General features: G+C 31.5%; 1 protein-coding gene across 4 annotated transcripts in view; it reads left to right on the top strand.

Annotated features, from left to right (window-relative positions):
* The first annotated feature begins 1110 nt into the window (after positions 1-1110).
* The window catches only part of LOC111699010 (soluble guanylate cyclase 88E), a 25891-nt gene continuing 2998 nt past the window's right edge, over positions 1111-24003 (top strand). For 3 of the 4 annotated variants that reach the window (XR_002764661.1, XM_023469532.1, XM_023469531.1), the window contains exons 1-23: positions 1111-1558; positions 2208-2265; positions 3291-3374; positions 3683-3760; positions 4074-4150; positions 6124-6186; positions 7051-7159; positions 7408-7517; positions 7998-8043; positions 11165-11284; positions 11744-11818; positions 12673-12753; positions 13471-13533; positions 13861-13907; positions 15700-15760; positions 17305-17427; positions 17972-18088; positions 19124-19192; positions 19951-20022; positions 21256-21316; positions 21497-21572; positions 22018-22132; positions 22811-23099. Coding sequence is in view for 3 of the 4 variants with exons in the window: in XM_023469532.1 (XP_023325300.1) it covers positions 1518-1558; positions 2208-2265; positions 3291-3374; positions 3683-3760; positions 4074-4150; positions 6124-6186; positions 7051-7159; positions 7408-7517; positions 7998-8043; positions 11165-11284; positions 11744-11818; positions 12673-12753; positions 13471-13533; positions 13861-13907; positions 15700-15760; positions 17305-17427; positions 17972-18088; positions 19124-19192; positions 19951-20022; positions 21256-21316; positions 21497-21572; positions 22018-22132; positions 22811-23099 (2035 nt within the window). In the remaining variant the exon portion in view is untranslated. The remainder of the gene's footprint in view (positions 1559-2207; positions 2266-3290; positions 3375-3682; positions 3761-4073; positions 4151-6123; positions 6187-7050; positions 7160-7407; positions 7518-7997; positions 8044-11164; positions 11285-11743; positions 11819-12672; positions 12754-13470; positions 13534-13860; positions 13908-15699; positions 15761-17304; positions 17428-17971; positions 18089-19123; positions 19193-19950; positions 20023-21255; positions 21317-21496; positions 21573-22017; positions 22133-22810; positions 23100-24003) is intronic. The other variant, XM_023469533.1, reaches the window with a different exon arrangement.

The raw sequence follows: 24003 nt of genomic DNA, 5'->3' as shown, positions 1-24003 counted from the left end.
ATTTTTTTGTGAAAAAATGAAATAATTCAATTTGATCCTTTCCTGTCCTTAGGCCTTACTTTAGCTGTATAAAAGAGATTCTTAGAGAATATCTGTTTCAATTCTATTGAAACATTGAAGCAGGCAACATTTTAATTTCTTATTGCATGCATAGACAATTTAAGGAATTTAATATTCGGGTTCCTTTACCGCAATATTTAAATCTAATTCTTTGAGAGTTTCCTGTAAAGATATTTACTCTTATAATTTTGTACATTTTAAAATCATGATGATAACAAATTTCGTGAATTTCCTGTTCTAAAATTGGTGGATTTGCAAAAAATTCTTAAAATCTTAAGTATTTTGAAGCAATATTTTATTTTGTAGCCTAATCAGCCTCAAACTTTTCCGAGGGTCGTCTGATTTACCATCAAATTTCGGCCTCAGGTCTGAAATTTTCTGTGTAGCGTTTATCTTAAATTCTTGATCTCGACACCCAATGTTTTTAATTTGAGGATAGACCAGTGAATAAGAAAAAATGGTGCTGGTCTTTGTGGACGAGTTCGTTATCACACACGCACATTCTATTGGTACAGACACACAACATGACTACAGTCAAGAAAATTGCAGAATAATGTCGTCAATTATAATTAAGCTTGAATAACGAGTAGCTTATTGCAGTAAACTTTAATCAAATTATATTCTTTGCATGAAAATTTGGTTTATTGTGTTGACTTAAATATATAAATAATATATTACATGTATATTAAACTTATTTCTAAGGAAAACATTAACAATAAACAAATGTACTCTCCAAAACTGTAGAAATACCGAGATTCGTATGGACTGTATGTGTATATACACGCCTTCGGTTCGTTATTACTTACACACACTCTTTTGGTACAGACACACATACACCCCGTTCCGACCATCAGTGGTTATCAAAGAGGATTTAAAGGATTTAGAGATCAATGCTTGATCTGTAGATCTGCATATATAGAGATCAATGCTTGATCCCAATACTAATCCGTAGATCTGCATATATAGAGATCAATGCTTGATCCCAATACTAATCCGTAGATCTGCATAGATAGATATCAATGCTTGATCTGTAGATCTGCATAGATAGATATCAATGCTTGATCTGTAGATCTGCATAGATACAGATCAATGCTTGATCTGTAGATCTGCATAGATAGAGATCAATGCTCTATCCCAATACTAATCCGTAGATCCGCATATATATAGAGATCAATGCTTGATCTGTAGATCTGCATATATATATAGAGAGCAATGCTTGATCTGTAGATCTGCATATATAGAGATCAATGCTTGATCCCAATACTAATTCGTAGATCTGACCCAGAAAGAGATCAATGCTCTATCCCAATATTTACACAACAAAATTTCTTACTTCTGATGGGTTAAGCCATTTTTACGTTTATTCGACACAAACAAACAAATAAACAAACGGACAAACAAATAAATGAATTAAAAATAGCCGGTTGATAGTGGGACTGTTGTAATATTTGTTCACCATGTACGGGCTAATTCTTCAGAACATGGTTGAGTACATAAGGAATGTTTAGAAACTAAAATTTAATCAAATTCAGATTTTTTACATTAATATTGCAAATGGTGGAGGGTTCTTTAGCATGCCCAAATAAAATAATCTTGTGTATTTCCAGTAATAAAATAAGTTTTTTAATACATAAGTCAGAGAGCAAGATGATTTATTTTTTAAGAAATAGAACTTGCAGGCTGCAGTGTGTTTGATAAAAAAGATTCAGATCCAATTTAAAATTTGCAGTTTAAAACCATTCAGAAATGGATCTAGAGACACAACTATATTTTAATTTCTTAAAGAGAGAGACTGGCTAGGAAACGTAGTATTATAGAGTACAACTTTAGGACTCATTAAATACCAACCGTTTTAACTGTGTATGATTACTGAATAAGTTTGTCAAATTTCATCACACATGCTCAGGATGATTCAAAGGGTGTTCTTAGAAGAAACACGTTCTTTTTTACAATTATTTAATAAGTTTGTAATACAGCAGGTTTAGCTATAAGTGCGTTACCTAACCAGTATCCCCCTTTAAACACTTCAGCTGCAGTGGAGTCAGTGAAGTCTGGAGCCTAAAATATAATAAAAATTGTCTTTCAAATAGATTAAAAACTTATATAAATTTATAAAAAGTAAAAAAAGATTAAACATTCAAATAAAGGAATTCGTATGGAGAAAAACAATGGAAAGAGATCAAAACAAAACTAGATTTAGCTGAGGTTGGTCTTTTTTTTCTTTTTTTCTTTTTATTTAAGAAAACAAATTATTTCATATTTTTATTCACTAAGCATTAAGACTAGACCCAGTGTTAATAATTTACAAATTTGTATTTACTAGAAATTCAAGGCGCTTCGCACCCTACTTTCTAGGCTTTTAGGGCGCTTCGCGCCCATCTTCTATTTAAATTGTGAACACGTTCTCTCTGTTTACATTTTAAAACAAAGAAGAAAAAATTTTTGCGGATTTAAAAAAAAAAAAATTCGCGGATTTTCAAGAATTTAAATTTGTTTACAAAATTAAAAACCTTTAAAACACATTTTTTTTTTAATTTTTATCATTCATAAACCTTCCCTGTGGTCACGTGATGTCCCACAAAAAATTTGGGCCCGATCGGTTCAGCCGTTTTGACGTTTATTGGATACAAACAAACAGACAAACACCCACACAGACAAGCCAAATTTACATATAGATAAAATACACGAAATTTAAGAGAAATTTCTTAAAATAAGTATAAATAATCTATATAACACGTAAAAATGTGCTCTTACAAGTTTGTTCTTAAGTTTCAAATAATTTTTTCAAATAAAAGGGATTTTGATTAAAATTGTTGAATACCAAAAATGAATATTTTAAAAACTGCATATCTAAGACATTAAAAGGACTGTAAGCGTAATTTGATGTGACCCTCCATGCAAAGCTTTATCCATGTCCGATTAATAATACCCTTGAAAGCTTTGTCTGATCAAGTATGAATTATGATATCAATGCTTTTGTTTCTTTAAACTGTTTATTTTTGTTTGCGGGTTCTTTGCAAAAGTTATTTTGCGCATTTCTTGTTTTTAAGAAGCAATTTAAGAAACCCACAGAAATTAACATTTTTCGAGTAAGAAAAACGACGGTATCTTCCACATTTTTAATCAGAAAAAGTTTCAAGGGAACCGTTGTAAATCGGGCATTACCATCTTGCATGAAGGGTCACTTGAAATTACGCTTTCAGACCCTTTAAGTAAAATAACCTGTAAAGGATGATTTTGGCATCTCTGAACAATTCCCTGAGGGCCAAATATCTAAAATGGGGAAAGCAGCAATGAAAGTGATAGGAGTAAAGGTAATAACAAACATTTAAGATATAAAACTTTATGGTACATGTTTACGGCAAGAAAAATTAGATTGTAATTAAAAGTAAACAGTTTATTTTGATTATTTTTGTTTTCAAATGAGAAATCAAAATTTAAAATCTTATTTGCTTGTTTCCTTCGGCAAATTTTCTTCATTAATTAGGATGAAGAGTTCTATGAAGGGATGGGAGTATATTTTATTATTTAGTATGAAGAGTTCTATGAGGGGATGGGAGTATATTTTATTATCTAGGATGAAGAGTTCTATGAAGGGATGGGAGTATATTTTATTATCTAGGATGAAGAGTTCTATGAGGGGATGGGTGTATATTTTGTTGCTTTGGCTACAAACCTGGGCTATGGATTAATGCTCCAAGTATACAGAATTGACCTTATTTGCGCCATTTTTTTTTTTTTTATTATTGTAAAAAGAGATGATGTTGCCACAATTAAAAGTTGAAATAGCACCCTAAAGTCTAGTTCTATTTATATACTATAATTCGAGAGTATTTGATCAAACTAATTGTATTCACTCTAAATTACAAAACAAAATAACAATTCCTTGTTTACTAGTTATAAGATAAAACATTTCTCATTTTATTCACTATTTTTTGTTAAAAGTGGATTTATCTCCAAATTTCAGTATTTCAGTTTTTTCATGAATACTTTTATATGCTCTTTTTTTACAGAGTGTAGGCAGAAACTTTCGAGATTTTTTTGTAAACCTGGATAATCTTCATGACTACCTCAAGTTTACATTTCAAAGGAATCATTGCAAATATTAAATATATATTTTATTCTTTTAACATTTATAAAATAAAATTTATTCGTTAAATGATCTGAAGCCAAATTTAAAGAATATGGACCGAACCGCTTTTAAGAAATTGAACCGGTTCCAGTTTAGCGCCGACTCAAATGTCAAAACATTGATTATGATTTCAAGTGGAACCAACAATGTTTGATCTGCGACTCAGATTTGAACCGGTAAAAACTCTTTAAATTCGACCTCTGAACAGATTTAAATCAAACGTATTTGTACAGGAAAATAAGCTTTCCTTTCTCCTCATACTGGACAGAATTACAGTTTACAGAAGCATTGTTGTACTGGATCAACCTTTCCCGAGAGTTTACAGAAGTATTGTTGTACTGGATCAACCTTTCCCCAGAGTTTACAGCAGTATTGCTGTACTGGATTAACCTTTCCCCAGAGTTTACAGAAGTATTGTTGTACTGGATCAACCTTTCCCCAGAGTTTACAAAAGTATTGTTGTACTGCAGGATCAACCTTTCTCCGGAGCCTAGACACTGCAAACCAAGATGTGCACGCTCTCACAATAAATAAATCAGTATTTTGACAATTTCTTCTTTTAAACTTATATTTTTTAAATGCAAATGTCTGGGGCTACACAAAAGTAAGTTGGTGAAATGGAAACAAAGCCAAGGCGTTGCGACACTTTAAAGTTGAGGTTGTTCACAAATGTTATGATACATATCTCAGTCTAGAGAAGTCCAGTTAACCCTATTCCTGCTGGGGGGGGGGGTCAATTTGACCCCCCCTGTAGTTTTTTTTACATAACTTAAAAAGTATTGGTATGAGGCTGTTGAAATTTTCTGACTTTTCCTACATACCCAAAGCCCTGCCTTTAGGCCTAAAACCGGGCTTTAATACTAACTGCCTCAGTCCTCAGGCACACTGCCTGAATGACTGCTTTTACCTGTAACAAACTAAATCTTTGTTTTTGACCCACTTTCACTTGTCAGATTTTGATAAAATTTAGCTTTTTGGAAAGCCTATGACATAAGGAAACAGATTGCACAAGTTTTGCGAAAAAAAATGCAATTTTTTTGCAAACAACCTGTCGAAATAAATTTGCACTTTTTTAGTTTCTCTTGATTAAAAATCAGGTTATTTAAAATTTTGCAAAAATTTTTGCATATTTGAAATCGCATGGTCAAGGGCTTTTCAAAAATGTATATTTTTTTATTTTTTGGACAATTTTTTTTGCAAACATTTTTACCATATAACTGGATTTTGCGATAAAAAATTCAATTTTTGCAAATTTGCAAATTTTTTTGCAGATTCTTAAAGTAGAGCATAAGAGCTTTCCAATGATGTAAGATTTGTCATATTTGGACATCAAACATGGGAATTAGAGGGGGGGGCCCCCCCCCCCCAGCATATCCTGGTTTTCAAGTACCCCAGAAGGGATAGGGTTAAAGGGACAGACCGGCTATGTAAGGTAATGTTGTGGAAACATTCTTTAGGATTTATTTGAGACATATAAAACTTTTCCACGATGTATAATTACTGAGTTTGAGTGCATAGTCGACGTTCAAAATCACAAATTTGGGTGGGTACGTTTTCAATTAAAAAAGTAAAAATTATACAGGAAACTTATTAGATGATTAGGAACATATTTATAATTTTTATTTTCTCGACTTGTTCCTAAACAACTAATTGATTTACTATAAAATTTTGTTTACATTTTTGTCGTCGTTATTCAATAATTTAAAAAAAAAATTCTGAAAACGTATTCACCCAAAAGTACGATTTTGAACGTCGACTTTGCGCTTAAACTCACGATTTACAGATTAAAAAGCGTTGCGACATATAACGAATGAATTTATCCACAACATTGCTTACTCAGTTAAACTACCTTACATAGCCGGTCTGTCCCTTTAAACGATGAATTCTAGATTTGTATTTGTTTATTTTAATTTGTGATGATCTGTGATTAGGATGAAAGCTCCCAGTTTCTTTATTGCACATGAGGATGAGTCTGGAATGGTTCTAGAATACAGGTACCCAAAACTCACGCCCCCATGTACAAGAGGGAATTGTTTCTGTGGACGAAGGCTCTGATGTGATATTACAGTCCAAAAAAAAACAAGTTAATATATCAAGTTAGAGCGAATGATTTTTGGCTTTCTGGTCAATATGGAAAATATAATAGCCATGTATTTTTATTCCACCTCTTGGGTCCTTTTCCCTCAAAAAATGATGCGTTGCCCCTGAATTCTTTGTTTTTATCTCCTCCCACTGCAGTACACAGATTTGATGCATGAGATATGGCGGTTCCTGGTCAATTTATTTCTTGGATCAAATAGTCTAACTATAAAGTATAAAAGGTTTTCACTATAAGTTGCAAAGATATATTAAATCTTTTATCAAAGTTAACATTTTTAGATGAGTATGTTACTAAAAATGGATCTCTTATAATACTCTTCAATTGAAATGTTCATATATCATTATAGAAATTAGGTGGAAAAAATAATTATTAGAGAGATCGTATCTTAGCAATAAACTCTATCTTATCTTATCTTATCTAAATGACATCAACAGTGCCTAGGTATACTTTAATATTTGTGTTAAATAGTTTTAGTTTCTGATATAAAAAGTTAGTTTTGTTAATATAGCTTTCTGTGAAAGTAAGCGGCTTGTTTTTTATTACTTCGCGTGCGGCACAGACCTTTGATATTTTAAACTATATATGCAGTCAATGTCACCCGCACCGGGTTTCAAAGATTTAGGAAAAAGAAAAGGTTTTGGCAAAAACTCAATTCCTTTGCAAGAGCAATCAAATTTTATCCTTTGTGGAATGCAAGGGTACCATTCTGAATCAGACATGCTTTTTTAAAATGTTTTGTTAATGTATATTTGTGTAGGAGTAAGCGGCGTGGGTTTCATCACTACGTCCAGGGCCAGGTGAAAGAGATTTCCAAGAACTTTGCTGATGAAATTAAGAAACTCGAGATAACCCTGAAAAAGCAAGAGGTAAAATTTTGAACCATTTGTTTGTATTTTTTTTATAACCTTATTACATTAAAAGATGTTTGTTTCCTTGAGTTTCTTTATTGCTTCTTACAAGCTAGAAATGTGAAATAAAAAAAAAAATAAAAAAAGGAACAAACTTGATATCTAATTCTTTCTTTGATACCGTTAATGTAAATTAGGCATAGCCGTTTTTGCAATAGAGGTTCATTTGAAAGTACGCGTACAGTCTCTTTCAACCTCTACTCTAGGTTGTGTTTGATACTGTAGTCAGCACATTTGAGATGAAGTTTGTGAACCAAGGTTATAAAGACTTTCTTTTGCAAGAGGAACAAAGGAAAGTTGCATCAATGCCGCTCAGGTAAGATTATGGATTAATTTCTACTTCATTATACTGATAAGTGTTAATTGCCCAGTATAGTTTCAACAGAAGTAAATATTTCCATTAATGATAGCACCGATTGAAGGATTCATAACTCTGATTGGATAATGAGATAGATAGAAAGATAGATGTTACCGCCATACTTTTTCTATTGGTTCAAAATAGACAACAAACACATGACTAAACCCTGATTGGATCAGGCGCTAATGAACTGAGCATACAGGAGTCTGACAGTGGACAATAACTTGATTTTTTAATTGTTAAAATGATTGGACTATTTCAAGGTTCTACGAAAAAAGAACATTATTTTTTACTACTCCGCATTTTTGGTAGAAGATATTTGTAAAAAACAAACTAAAACTTTCAGCCTTCTTTTTCAATTTTTAGAAGAAAAATAAACTTTTAATTTTAACTTAATCAATTTTTGAGCATGTCTTATTGTATACTTTAAAATTTTAGAGCCAGTATTCTTTTTGAAATGTTCCCCTTCTGCATTCTTTATAATGTAAGTAAAATTGTACATAATATAAAACCTAACACTTCATTATACCACATTAACATGTTTAAATGCACCTTATGATAACCAGAAAACTCTGAATTTGGAAGACGACTTTTAGACTCATGCTATGACTTTAAGCCATTTCACTATGGGATACAGAAATTGTGCATTTTCTTTCAGACCCATTTCACTTCATTACTGATTTGACAATAAACGTCTATCTAATAAAACTAGTTGCTTTGTAACAACAAAATCAAATGCACTTCAGTATTGCTTCTAAGTCTTCCTATTACAGAGTTTTCTGCCTTAAATTATTTGTACCAAAAAAATCAAACTGATAAAGTCCAATTTTTAGCAACACTATTCACATGCATGCTGTTCTCATGATGCTTTAGATAAAAATAATATGAGTTTTATACCAAGTAAGGAGATAAAAATAATATGAGTTTTATACCAAGTAAGAAGATAAAAATAATATGAGTTTTATACCAAGTAAGGAAATAAAAATAGTATGAGTTTTATACCAAGTAAGGAGATAAAAATAATATGAGTTNCCTTAGCTTCACCTCCTCAGAGTAGAAAGCCCTATGTGATTCAAAATGCAGACAAAATAGTAATTATCAAACATTTTCATGGGAACAACTTTACAATGTAATTATGTAAACCCGAAAAGAATGATGTAATATAATATATTTGATGACAGCTCAGTAAAGCTGTATGTACATGTTTTGATCTTTCCTAGATCAAATATTAAACTAGGTGTAGTTTACTATTTTATTCAAAATTGATTGAGAGAGCGATAAATGTAAAAATAAAATTAAATCAGAGAACAATTTATTTGATAAATCTGTATGGATCACAGGGAGGACGTAATTATCCTCCCTGGAAATAAAAAAAGTAGGGAATTTAAGGTTGGTTATTTCGTTGAACAGGAGATTAAAATAATATGAGTTTTATACCAAGTAAGAAGATAAAAATAATATGAGTTTTATACCAAGTAATGAGATAAAAATAGTATGAGTTTTATACCAAGTAAGGATATAAGAATAATATGAGTTTTATACCAAGTAAGGAGATAAAAATAGAATGAGTTTTATACCAAGTAAGGAGATAAAAATAATATAAGTTTTATACCAAGTAAGGAGATACAAATAATATGAGTTTTATACCAAGTAAGGTCCTAGAAGATCATCACTTTTAGTATATATATTAAAATCTTTCTGCAACATCACAAAAGAATCATCTTTAAAGTGAATAGCTCTGATGAAACAGAAACGATACAATACACTGTTTACAATTTGGCCGTGAATAATCGAGATGACTGCTGTGAACTCAATGATGAACAGAACCTCCATTGAAATCTGAAAGAAGAAATCTATGGTTTCGAAGAAGAAATGTATTGTCTCGAAGAAGAAATCTGTGGTCTCGAAGAAGAAATCTATAGTCATGAATAAAAAAATCTATGGTCTCGTAGACAAAATCTATGGTCTTGACCAAGAAATCTATGGTCTAGAAGAAGAAATTTAAGGTCACGAAGAAGAAATCTTCGGTATTGAAGAAGAAAACTGCTGTCTTGAATGAAACATCTTTAGTCATACAGAAGAAATCTATGGTCTAGAAAAGGGAATCTATGCTCTTGCAGAAGAAATCTATGGTCTTGAAGAAGAAATCTATGATCTTAAAAAAGAAATCTATGGTCTTGACGAAAAAATCTATGGTCTCGAATCAAAAGCTATGGCCGGGCTAGAAGAAAGATTCTATGGTTGTAGGATCACTTGAGTCTAGGTTCGACAAGCTATTTATTAAGCTCCGAGCCTAACTTCGAGTGTTTCCTACAAGCCAAATTATCTGCAAGCAAAGTGTCATCCAAGCCAAGTTTGCCTGAGCCTACAAGAAGAAAGTGCAGGGTGAGTAAAATAAGGTGTGATTAGTGGCGCCGGATGCAAAATTGTACCTTTTTTGTGCAACTCTTCTGTATGGTGTTCTTTGGAAGTTTTAATTTTTTTTGCTACTCCTATGGCCAAGAAAAAATCCGCGAACCTTTTTTTCTCTCAAAATCAAAAGTTCAGAAAAGCAAAAATGTGTATATATATTATTTCTGAAAAATTTAAAATTTCATAAAGATTAAATTTGCAAAATTGTAATAAAAAAATCGCAATTTTCAGTTCTGGCCTAATTTTTAAGGAAAAGTTCTTTAAATCTTTTAGTTTCTTTCTTTTTAGTATATTTTAAAGGTATTCAAATACGCTGTTCAGTTGAAACCAGAAGAGCCACTGAAAAACAATTTTTCCTTAAAAATAAAACCAGAACTGAAAATTGCAAATTTTCTTATGACAAGTTTGCAAATTTTCTGTGATTCTGTAATTCAATTTTTATAAAATTTTAGATTTTTCAAATATCACTAACACCATCATTAGCAACAGAATATAAAGTTTTTTTTACTTTTAAAACAGCTTCATTAATATTTGCGCTTCCAAGATTCAAAGTAGAGAGTTAAAACTCTTAAAATTAATTTGGAAGCTAATTTATTTGCTAACATTGTTTTGTAATGTGTAAGAAAATCACCAAATGTTGGATTCACTGTAAACTCAGGTTCATTTGAAGAGCAAGACCAACCCCTAGGCAGCTCAGTAGGTAGCTTGGGCAAGTTGTGCGTAACTTTGTGTATGTACAGTATAATATCGGACTATGAAGGAAAAACAAGACAGTACACCAAATGGATTATTACCTTCCAATGAGATTTAGATGAATTGTTCTATTTAAGTCTGATTTGACCTTGTATGTGCTTGGTAGTGCTCTCCGACAAATCATTCCAAATATGGTTGAACAAAACCTGACTAATTGTTCTATTTAAGTCTGATTTGACCTTGTCTGTGCTTGGTAGTGCTCTCCGACAAATCATCCCAAATATGGTTGGACAAAACTTGACTAATTGTTCTATTTAAGTCTGATTTGACTGTGTCTGTGCTTGGTAGTGCTCTCCGACAAATCATCCCAAATATGGTTGGACAAAACCTGACTAATTGTTCTATTTAAGTCTGATTTGATCATGTCTGTGCTTATAGTGCTCTCTGACAAATCATCCAAAATATGGTCTGACAAAACCTGACTAATTGTTCTATTTAAGTCTGATTTGACCGTGTCTGTGCTTGGTAGTGCTCTCCGACAAATCATCCCAAAAATGGTTGGACAAAACCTGACTAACTGGTTTGAACTCATTAAACCATTGGTAGAGTTTAAATGGGAGGTAAAGAAAAAATATCGAAACAAAAATGCTGAAGAGGACCGTAAATATATTTTCAAGTGAACCTGCAATGCCCAATTTACAAACGGTACACTGGAAACCTTTATCTGACCAAATATTAATTAAATATAAATGTTATTGTCTCTTTAAACTATTCAATAATTCATTTATGGTTTCTCTGCTACAGTGACTTGCACATTTCTTGCTTAAGTTAATTGAGGTTCAAATTACTGGTCAGATTTAATTCAGTTTTCATAAGCTATTTCTTACAAAACCTTTTTTTCATTAGCTATTTCTAAAAAAAAAAGTTTCATTAGTTATTTCCAAAAAAACCATCTTTTCATTACTATTTCTAACAAAACCTTATTTTCATTACTTTTTCTAACAAAATCTTATTTCCATTTGCTATTTCTAACAAAACCTTATTTGCATTAGCTATTTCTAACAAAAACTTGTTTAAAGGTTATAATGTCACGAATGAATTCTATGTTTGAACTGGCCTCACAGGAAGAAATTGACAAACTGTGTGCCTCTGGGGTAAGACAATGAATAGAACTTATTTCCTTTTTTTCTATCGACTTCTTGTCCTTTGGTTTATTGGTTTGTATAAAGGGATAGATCGTTTCACTCTTTTGGAGACTGATCGTTTAATGATTGTTTAAAAAAACGAAGAAAAAACGAAAAACGAAACAGTTGTTTAAAAAATAGCGATTTTTTAATCAAAAACAAAAAAACATTTTTTAGTTTTATTGTTTGTCATTTTGTTAATAAAGAGGGTTGTTATCTATTTTTTTAACAAACGTTAATGATCCTTTGTTAACGACGTTAACAAAACACAGTTCAAAAAGAGTAGTTCGTTCGTTGCGTTGTGACTTATCGTTTTTTCTATCCTTTTTAGACACGATGACCAACCCTTATAACATGTATCTAATAAACAGCTAATTTTTTTGTCCAACGTTTTTTTTTTGAATGGTTCCAGGAAAGATTCCGGTTGACATTGCAAGGTTTGTTGAGTCCAAAAACTTATGAATTTTATATTTTCAAAAATCCACCAATGGAAACATTCTGGCGTAGATGGATAATGGACAATAACAATATAAAGCTAAAATAGTTTATAACAAGGGAGCGAGAAGCGAACCAAAAATTTATAAAGATTCTTAAATGTTTTTTTCAATTTATATTCTTTTTATTGCCTATAGCTCAACGGTTTAATGACAAATATATTTTCCACGACGAATCTTAAACTCTAATTTTCTCTATTATTTTATATAAACTTTGATATTTGACACTTTGACAAGTTAATTTTTAATTTGATAATTTTAAATTTGAAAGAGTTAGGACATTATGTAGAAATGTAGAGTTTTTTGAAAACATTTTCTTTGTTTGATCAGGGTGGATCTACTTCTGGTGGTTATAGCAGTGAATTGAACCATTTGTTGGATGAGGATGTGGATAAAACTTTACATATCAAGGTAGGTATTTTGTATACACTGCTCAGCTTTTGAGATGGGTAGGTGGCCTTGATTCAAACCTATACATTGATCAGATCAGTCGTGGAAGATATTGTCGTTTTTTTAGCTACATAGAAGACTAATCTTATCAATAATTTCTTGAGAAATGCTCACAATTCTTGACAAAAAAAACCCAAGAATGAATTTGTATCTTTTATATTGACGGATTTTTTATCCGTTCTTAATCCGTTCTTAATCATGTGAATTTACAAAATAGTAATGCTTTAGAATTATGTACATTGAAAATTTAAACTTTTATATTTTGAAAATACTTGAATTTTAGGGTCAGATGATCTTTATACTGGAATACTGGAAAATTTGAATTTTAGGGTCAGATGATTTTTATTCCAAAATACCGGAAAATTTGAATTTTAGGGTCTAATGATCTTTATACCGGAATACCGGAAAAATTGAATTTTAGGGTCAGATGATCTTTTTACCGGAATACAGGAATTATTGAATTTTATGCTCAGATGATCTTTATACCGTAATATCAGAATATGTAAGCCGGAATAATAGACCTTTTGGCTGAGATGATCTTTATACCGGAATACCAGAAAAATTGAATTTTTAGGATCAGATGATCTTTATACCGGAATACCGGGAAAAATTAATTTTAGGGTTAATGATTTTTTACCGGAATACGGGAATATTTAAATCGGAATTATTGAATGTTAGGGTCAGATGATCTTTATACCAGAATGGAATTCTATTCTCTTCCTAGCTTGTCCAATGATGAAGGTATAAATCATTAATAAAAATATAGAAATTGAATCTTTGCCAAATGGTCAAATATTTTTAACCCCTATATCTTCGGGACCTCATTCATGAATTGATATTTCAAACTTAGATTATTTAAACTTACAGAATTTATAGTTTGAAATATCTAAGGTTTACGACATTGGATTGCAAAGATAGGGCGAATTACTTTTTTCCATGAGAATTAATATATTAGTTAAAGTTGGAAAAAATATATATTTAAGCGTTTTTTTTCTTCAATATTTCGAAAAGGGCAAAAACATTATTTGTGTCATTGAAATTGAAATTATTCAAAATTAATATTTCAAGGATTTGAACAATCTCATCTGGTCTGGTTTGTTTATCAACGATCTTAGGTAAAACATAATCATTTTAAGGACAATAACGATACAGAAAGTAAACTCAGGTTTTTCAAGCCCAACAAATATTTTGAAAGACTCGAAAAAGTGTTCCTGCATACAGATTTAATTAAAGAAGGGGTTGTTTAAGAAACATATTCATGGCATTTGACCCTTTATTCTATGACCCCTTCTAAAAGTAAAAGATAAATACTTGGGCACATTTTCCAATCTTTTAATACAATTAAAACTCCTCATCATGTTTTTCTTGGGTCAACTCGTATAAAAATTATTTTAAAGATCATGCAACAAATTGTTAATAAGTATTGCAAAAATTCAGCTCTACAGATCGTTTTTTTTGTAGTATTTTTACCAAAAACATCAGAGGATAATATTGAATCTGAGTAAATTGAATGCTATTAAAGGGAGTCATTGGGAAAAATTAAAAGGGGTATAGGCTTACGGTGAAAAATTATCGATGGTGATCGCTACTAATTTTACTTCGATCTGTTGCGTCTTTAAGGAGATAATTGTTGAAAACGACTAATACCGAAGAACCTAGCGTAAACATAAATTCATAAAGTTGCAACATTCGACTCGGATCGTAAAAACAAATCAATTTAATTCTAAACAAATCATTTAGATTACAACCTATATAATCATCGATAAATTTTTCGATGCACTCATAGAGTTGATATTTCATAATATTTTGTATTTGTTTTATAAACATTACGATTCACTAAAAAAAAACCTATTAGTTGGCCGCCAGAAGTCTCTGCTCTCGATACTCTGAATGATTCCCTGTGGCTGGGACACCTAGCGGAGAAACATCGTTATTTTAAGTGCAATGTTTGTTTATAAAACAAATAAAAAATATTATGAAATATCAACTAAATGAATGCGTCGATAAAATATTGATGATTATTATAGATTGTAATTTCTGAATGAATTGTTTGGAATGAAATTGATTTTTAACGATCCGAGTCGAATATTTCAACTTTCTTAATTTGTATGGACGCTACGTTCTTCAGTATGAGTCGTTTTTAATAATATTCTCCTTATAGACGCAACAGATAGAATTGTAGGATAAGTAGCGATCACCATCAATAATTTTTCGCCGTAAACCTATACCCTCTTTCATTTTTCGGGAACACTCCTATTGAGTTAATATAAAATAAATATAATTAAACAAAACATTTGCTGGAAATTTTCTGATGTTTTGGAGAAAATGATAATGATATTTAGTTTTAAGTAACCATGAGTGACAAAAAATACATAATATTTCATGATAATAAGATTAAAATTGTCAAATAAAGACACCAGTATTTGTAAAAACACGACTGTTACGAAGACCTTTTTAATACAGGGTGTCCCAAAAAACATGGGATTTCAGTGACGAATTCGATATCGTCTTTGTTATGAATTAGCATTGTAATACCTAATTTAAAAAGCCATAATATTATTATGTCTGCTAGAGTCTATTTAATGAAAAGGGTAAAAGACTGCAAAGATGTGTCTATAATGTCTCCGCAAGATGAACAGTGAATACGGACAAGTTTACTCTGTTTGTATACTGTAATTTTCTTGTACAACCGGTTGCAGTCAAAACATAAACAAACAAAATGTAAACATAGCAGACGAAACTCTTACAGATTCTCAGTAAGTATCACTATACTAAATCAAAGAATTATTTGAAAAGACGATATTGAATTCGTCACTGAATTCCCATGTTTTTGGGACACCCTGTAAGATCATTCAAAAAAACCTTCTTTAAAAAATACGATAAAATAAAACAAGACAATTTTATTAGTATGCATGACTACTCTCGAGACATTATGCTGTCAAAAACCCAAGAGCAAATTGAGCTGAAGGTAAAAACGATTACAATGCATATAATGATAACAATTTAATGTATTTAAAGGGAGTGACCGGCAATGTATGGTATTAGTTGAGACTGTAGTATTGTAGTAAATTTTTTTTAGGATTCATATGCAGCATTTAATGATGCATAATTACTGTGTTTGATTGCAAAGTCAACGTTCAAAATCATCCTTTTGAGTGGTTACGTAACTTTGAAACCTGCGTTTTGTTTCCTAAAGACAGGCACACATTTACCTTTGCCGCCAATAACAATTGGGGTGTAGGCGTCCCCAACAATGGGCGTTCACACCAAATCAGACGGGAACACCTCGTGCTTATTGTTGCAAATCCTACAATCCCATATGCTTTGCTAGAAGTGATGATCTTGCAAATGCAAGTAAACAGAATGTTAAGCGCTGAGTCAGCTGTAAAACAAGAGTGAACAATTCAACACAGAGTTCAGAAAAAAAATCAAGATTCTCTCAGAACTATTCTAGCTCGTAGCATGGCATATCGCAATAATTTCTCCCAAAAAATATTTTTATTTCAAAATTAGCCAAAATATGATTGAACGATGTACGAACAAGAAGAAAATGAAGAAAAAGAAATACAGAAACGTCAAAATATTTTTATCATATCATATAAATATTTAAAGAAAATTGTAAAAAAAATTCCACAGTTCAAAATAAAAATGTTTCAAATTTTTTTCTTACTGATTCAACCACCCAAAAAGGGTGATTTTAAAGTCGGGTTTGAGATCAAACTCAGTAAATAATAAATATACATCATTAAAACGTTTTATATGTCTCAAAAGAATCCTAAAAAATATTCACAATACTACATTCTCAGTTCAACTAACATGTATTGCCGATCACTCCCTTTCATAATTAGTTAAAATTTTCATTTTATCAAATTATTTAAGGAAAATCTGCTAGGAAAATTTTTTTTGAACGGTAGTCATAAAACTTTTTAATTTACTAATTTAAAAAAAAAAAATTTTCTTACTTTTTTTTAAAGTCAGCTGACAATGCAACATAATGATTAAAAGTTTTAAGAAAGTTTTTTTTCGTTTAATAATTTCATGCATTTCATACATTTCATACATTTCAAACATTTAATACAGTTGTATGAGTTGTTTATAACGTTTACCTCGATAAAGGAAATGAGTCTTTGCCTCTAAGTCTAATGATTTAATCCGCATACCTTTGTAACCTGATCGTGTACACCTTTGATATTTTAAACTCAGACAGTTTGATCTTACAAAGTTTATAGTTTGAAAAATCTAAGGTCTGTGACATTGGGTTACAAAGATATCGGAATTAAAAAATCAGATCGAGTGACAATCGTTCATTCCAAATTTAAAAATCTGGAATGAAAGATTGTCAAAATTTTGAAAAGAAATATAAAGTTTTTAAAGGAATATCCAAGTTTTCAAAAGGGCCATCAGAAAAAAAATATCCAAATTTTGAAGAGAAATATCCATATTTGAAAAGGAATATCCAAATTTTAAAAATGTCTATCCAGAAACAACATTTCACAATCAATAAATATTGAGATGGCTCTGGTAAATGCTGAGATAAAAGCTCAAGGTGTGGCCCAACAGAAACAAAAACTAGATGCTGTTATGAAGAAAACTCAGGACATCATTGATCAAATGCTTCCAAAACAAATTGCTGCCGTAAGTTCATTTATTTAATGATTAGTTTATTATACTTATTAAAAAGTGATTTTTCTGAATTATAACGATCGTGTACTGTAAATATTCATAGATTAAACTTTCTTCTAGAGAGAGAAAATATCCCTCAAGGAGGTTAAACTGCCTTTTCAAATTTGAAATATACTTCTGAGGGAATTCGGTTTTGGGAGGTGGAAATACATACCGGCTTATCATTTAAAAAAAAGAAAATTTAAATGTCTTTTCTTACTTATTGTATGGGTTCTTTCAGAAAATAATGAGGCTTAAGCTGACAGAAAACGAAGAAATTTTTTGAATTGAAAAAATATCTAATGTAATTTGTTTGAATTGAATCAAAGTAGGGTTTCACATAAAACAGTTCATGTAAAAAATCACATTTGATAAAAATACCTGGCAGAGGGATAACTTTATTATTTGAGAAATAAAACCATTGATCCTGAAATTGATCCACATTGGAAGTTAAGATCAAGCGTACAAGATTAACGATCATCTCTACACAAAAGATCAAATTAAATTTCAAATTCAGGAGTTGGCGCAGGGAAAATCAAACATGGAGGTGTGTCAGTCCTATGAATTAGTGACAATGCTTTTCTCAGATATTGTCACATTCACGGTTATCTGCTCAAGACTAAAACCTCTACAGGTACGTCATCCCAGTCTAAAACTTGCATGATCTGTGCCGGTACAACATGTACTGTATATGTATTTAGTCGTATCGTCCACTGTAGAGTCGACCCAGCACATGTCATGCAACAAAGCATAAAAGTAGCCTGGCAAGATCACAGTGGTAAAAGGATTGGGAAGAATGAAATGTTTCAAGTGACCCTCCAAGCAAAGTTTGCAATACCTGACTTACAACGTTACCCTTGAAACCTTAATCTATATATAAATTTGGCTTGTCTGTCTGTTTGTTTGTTTGTATCCAATAAACGTCAAAACAGCTGAACCGATCAGGGCCAATTTTTGTGTGGGACCTCACGTGACCACAGGGAAGGTTTATGAATGATAAAAATTTTAAAAATGAGTTTTGAAGGTTTTAAATTTTGTAAAAAAAAGTTTGAATTCTTGAAAATCCGTGAATTTTTTTTTTAAAAATCCGTAAATTTTTTTTCTTTGTTTTTAAATGTAAACAAAAAGAACATGTTCACAATTTAAATAGAAGATAGGCTCAAAGGGACTGACAAAAGTCACAAAACATTGTCTAATTTCCTTTCTATTCTAATCTTTGTTATGTGCTTGAAATTGTATATTTTAAACTTATAATTATAAATTTTGCCAGATAAAATAGTCAAAGTTTAAACATCAAATGTCTGTTAATAAGATTGCATAGATAAAAGGATTAGAAATTTAGAGATAGATGTGTAGTCAGTTAAGAGTTCAGACAAACAGTTGTATCTTTCATAAAATCTTGGGTCTCACTGCATTTAGAAATTGGCTTAGTTTTTTAAACGAACGAAATTTTCCGTGAATAATGGTAAGAAAAACCGACGATCGTATTTTTTAATGAAAGAATCATTTTATTGAATAAGCGATTTTACTGAACAAACGATTTTATTTAACAATCTTTTACTGATAAATCGAACGAACTAGAAGGAAAATGAACGATAGTTTTGACAAACGAAGAACAAACAAATGAATAAAAGTTAAGTCTAAATTATTAATGCTTCTGTTTCTTCAGGTTGTTGCCCTTTTAAACAATATGTACACCCTGTTTGATTTCCTTTGTGACCAGAATGCTGTTTATAAGGTATACTTCTATATGCAATAAATGTTTGCTATAAAATAGTATAAATATGAGTTCTATAGTTCCAAATTTATCTTTAAATCTTAAAGTCCTAAATTGTTACTTATGCATACAGATTTGATCAAGCTTTACAAAGCATTTGTTAGCTGCTAGATGTTTTGAAATACAGATAAAGAAAATGACTACCTTAGTGTATTTAGGTTGAGACTATAGTAGATGACTACCTTATTGTATTTAGGTTGAGACTATAGTAGATGACTACCTTATTGTATTTAGGTTGAGACTATAGGAGATGCATACCTTATTGTATTTAGGTTGAGACTATTGGAGATGCATACCTTATTGTATTTAGGTTGAGACTATAGGAGATGCATACCTTATTGTATTTAGGTTGAGACTATAGGAGATACCTTCCTTATTGTATTTAGGTTGAGACTAAAGGAGATACCTTCCTTATTGTATTTAGGTTGAGACTATAGGAGATGACTACCTTATTGTATTTAGGTTGAGACTATAGGAGATGCATACCTTATTATATTTAGGTTGAGACTATAGGAGATGCATACCTTATTGCATTTAGGTTGAGACTATAGGAGATGCATACCTTATTGTATTTAGGTTAAGACTATAGGAGATGCATACCTTATTGTATTTAGGTTGAGACTATAGGAGATGCATACCTTATTGCATTTAGGTTGAGACTATAGGAGATGCATACCTTATTGTATTTAGGTTAAGACTATATACCTTATTGTATTTAGGTTGAGACTATAGGAGATGCATACCTTATTGTGGCTGGATGTCCAGTTAAAGCCAACAATCATGCATTGCGGGTAAATTATCTTCAAGAAATTAATTTTTGATTAATTATTTTTAAAAAAATTAATTTGTTTGTCCACAATTGGACTAAACTACCAATAATAAGTGGTCCTTTGTTTAAAGAGAATTACAAAAAATATGATATTATTATTTCTGAAAATTGATAAATATTAATTGCGGGTTCTTTGTAAGCTTGCAGTGCAATTGTATAAGAATTGACACTTTGTATAAAGGGACAACTCCTCATATTTGTTTAGTATATGAGGTGCAGATAATAGGTAATATCGGGATAATTTATTCTATCCCCCATACAGCTCGGAGAGATAATACTCCTCCTTTAAAACTTCCTAAACCACCAACTTTATCCTACTTTACGAGCAGATATAGTGGAACTGTGGTAGCTTAATCAAAACTTTCTGAAAGGGATCAGCGTTGTGACACAGGAGTGATTGTCCTACATAGATCACATTGAACCTGGCTGACCTGCAGTTAAGGCCCGGAAATTTCTTGATTTTTTCCCCCTAAATTGTTGTAGACGCTAATACATGATGCAGCTGAATCAGATCAAGGAAAAAACTAATTTCTGTATACTGATATCCAGTACATACAGATAAGGATACAGTGTACCGATATCCAGTACATACAGATAAGGATACAGTGTACCGATATCCAGTACATACAGATAAGGATACAGTGTACCGATATCCAGTACACACATTTAAGGATACAGTGTACCGATATCCAGTACATACAGATAAGGATACAGTGTACCGATATTTAGTACATACAGATAAGGATACAGTGTACCCATATCCAGTACATACAGATAAGGATTCAGTGTACCGATATACACACTTGAAGAAAATTAATGAGATAAACAAATTGCTTTACATGCTTTGTTCAGAACTGCATAATCGCATTTAAGGGGGAGGCTATGCAGAAAATACAACATAATAAAGTAAATAAAGATGCCCAGGAAAGAAGAATATTGGAAAAAGTGATCACCTGTATTAAGAACATGTATTGCAATATTGTTTTTTGTAGAAATTTGAAAATAAAAATTCCCATATTGTAAAAATAATAAAAAATAACAATATATTTCATTGTTCAAGTTAACAAATGGCAAAATTTTCCTTTTTGGTATTTGCTGCTGCTCTGGTATAAGTTTAAATGACATGTAACATATGACAATATCAGAATTTTATAAAAGTCAGAAATACAACAATAAAAAAAACATTTTGTAACAGATATGTGATATGGCATTTGATATGATGGACGGAATATCAATGATGAAAGATCCTGGGACAGGTAAATTTAAATCATTAAAATATTTCCGAAATGGTAAAATTTACAAAAGCTCAAAGAGAGAATATTTGGAAATATAAAAGGGAGGAGAGGAAGGGAGACTCTTTCAATCCACTCCGCTTCTTCCAGCTAGAGCTTGGAGATTAATTAGTTAAAGTGTAATTAACTTAATGTTTGAACTAGGTGCTGATATAGAAATGAGAATTGGATGTCATTCTGGTCCAGTCATTGCCGGAGTCGTAGGTTTAAAAATGCCAAGGTTTTATTTTTTTTAAAAATACAATTTCATCCTCTCTGTTAAAAAACCCATATCATTGTTTTTGTTTTTGTTTCTGTAACTTATAACATATGTAATTAATTTCGGAATGTATTTTAGGTTATTAAATTTTAATTAAGTTTAGAGCAATAAACCTGCTGCAGTCTAATTTCACAAAATGATTTACTGACATGGAATTCAAAACCTAAATGTATATTAGAACGCAAGATAAAAAAGAATTACAGCAAGAATTCTTATAACACTAAAAATCCGGAATTTTAAAAATATGGAAATGCGGGAATAGAATTTCCACGAGAAAGTTCATTTGTCTTTTAATAAGCATAAAGAAAGAGTTTTTTCTACTCTTCTCATTTATCTGATGTTATTCTCAAAATATTGAAGATGTAACTGCACAAACGGTGATCTTCAAAAATACTTTATTGTTTAGGTATTGTCTGTTTGGAGTAAATGTTGGCCTGACTGAGAAGTTTGAATCCAATTCTAAACCAATGAGAATACATATTTCTGAAACATGTCAGAAAGCTCTCACAGCGCAATATAAGGTACATTAAAAACGATGTGCTTGGGGCTGGATAAGGTTTTTCTAATAAAACGAAGTTTTTGAGATTTCATAAATGATTTCATTTATGGACGAAATAAATGAATTAGTGTGATATTTGTAAAAAACAAACAATTACTATGTTAGCCTTTCGTCAACAGAAGGATTTATAAAGTACTAGCTGAAGTGCCTGGCGTTGCCCGTGGAATCTAAAAACATGTATACGAATGTCTTGTTTTATTTTATTGAAAATTAACTATCGCCCCCCTCCCCGTAATCATTTAAAGAGTTTTTTTAATTCAAATTAACTTTTACTTTTTGGCAAAAATTGAAATGATCATTTCTCGTCTTAATGGACTGTAAGTGTAATTTCAAAGACCCTCCATGCAAAGATGGCAATACCCGATTTACAACGGTACTCTTATAAACTTTGTCTGAATAAGTATGAGGTGTTAGTTTCTTTAAACAGTTTATTTTCATTTTCGGTTTCTCTGCGAAATTGACTTACACATTTCTTGCTTATGAGAAGCAATGGAATAATTTTACAAATTAAGCGCTTTAAGCGTTAGAACAAACATACGGTAACTGTGAACAGATTTAGGTTTTTAAGGGTATCGTTTTAAATTGGGAATTTGCATCTATGCATGGAAAGTTATTTAAAATGCATACAGTCCCTTTAAAGGTTGAGGAACGGAATGATCCCGGACTGAAGGAGAAAGTTGGTGGCTATAGGAGTTTTTTCCTAAACGAAAAAGAAGGCAGGAAACGTCTACCGGAAGCTGTTATAAAGGCATTAATGCCGACCGATAAAGAAATGCCGAAAGTAGAAAAACCTGCGGAAAAAAAGGAGAAAGCAGAAAAGACGGCTACTGCTACCAACAAAGAGCCAGCAAAAGCTCCTGAAGCCCGTACTAAAGAGGTTGAGGCAACTCCTTCAGAACCATCTAAGAACGCTAATCCTGGATCTGGAGGTAAACTATCTAGACTTGAAAAGAATTTAGTAGTAAAAAGCCAAGATTGAATGGAATAACAAAGCATGGTTGCACAAAGACTATATTTTTACATTATAAGGATACAAAGGATTAGTGTTGGACCAACTAAAGTTGATCTAAATACACATGACATTTGATGGGGCAAATATATTTTCATTTGACTCTTCTGATCAGATGCTTCATGCTAACTGGTGAGTCTTGGTGAACCAGGGATACGATGGCTGACGATCTGCTTTCTTGGCCGACAATCTGCTTTCTTTGTCGGGAAGATAAATGCCGTTTCTGTCCTTTCTCTAGCATTGATCTTACCCTATAGCTGCCCTTTAAACTGCTCTTTAATTGGGACCGACTTAGTATCTCTAGATGAGAAAGGGGGTTCAATACCGTTGTCCGCCTACACTGTTTTATATTTAAAGCTACAAACATACTGGGTGTTCAATACCCCTTTGGATATAATCTGAATTGTTTGGTTTTATTCTTAGGTTGCATTTGTTAGGCATTATTTCTTCAACTGGGAGCAATGAATTTGTTTGGTACTATGTAAATATGGATGAACCCTTGGTTGGGTTCACAATAGAAAATGTTCTGAGCTGTCATTGAGACTAATTTAAGACTACAGCTTTGGGATTTAAGTTGCAACTTATTGGTCTTAGAGTTGGATATATTAAGCCAGTTTATTATTGTATTTAGCGGATTTTAATTGTTGGAATTGCAGGATTTCATCAGCGGAGCCAAAGAGCTTGCGTCTGTTTACCATGTGACACAAGCTATCGTCAACTGATTCATAAGTTGGGTCTAGGATTGAGACTTATATCTGGGTGTAAGGAATAAAAACTCTAGTAGAAGCTTTTAAATCATGGGCTCGTAAGTTTTCACAGGATCA

The sequence above is a fragment of the Eurytemora carolleeae genome, unplaced genomic scaffold, assembly GCF_000591075.1.
Source record: "Eurytemora carolleeae unplaced genomic scaffold, Eaff_2.0 scaffold337, whole genome shotgun sequence".
Classification (NCBI taxonomy): domain Eukaryota; kingdom Metazoa; phylum Arthropoda; class Copepoda; order Calanoida; family Temoridae; genus Eurytemora; species Eurytemora carolleeae.
Note: the sequence above shows the minus strand (reverse complement) of the source record. Positions and strands in the feature narration are given on the sequence as shown.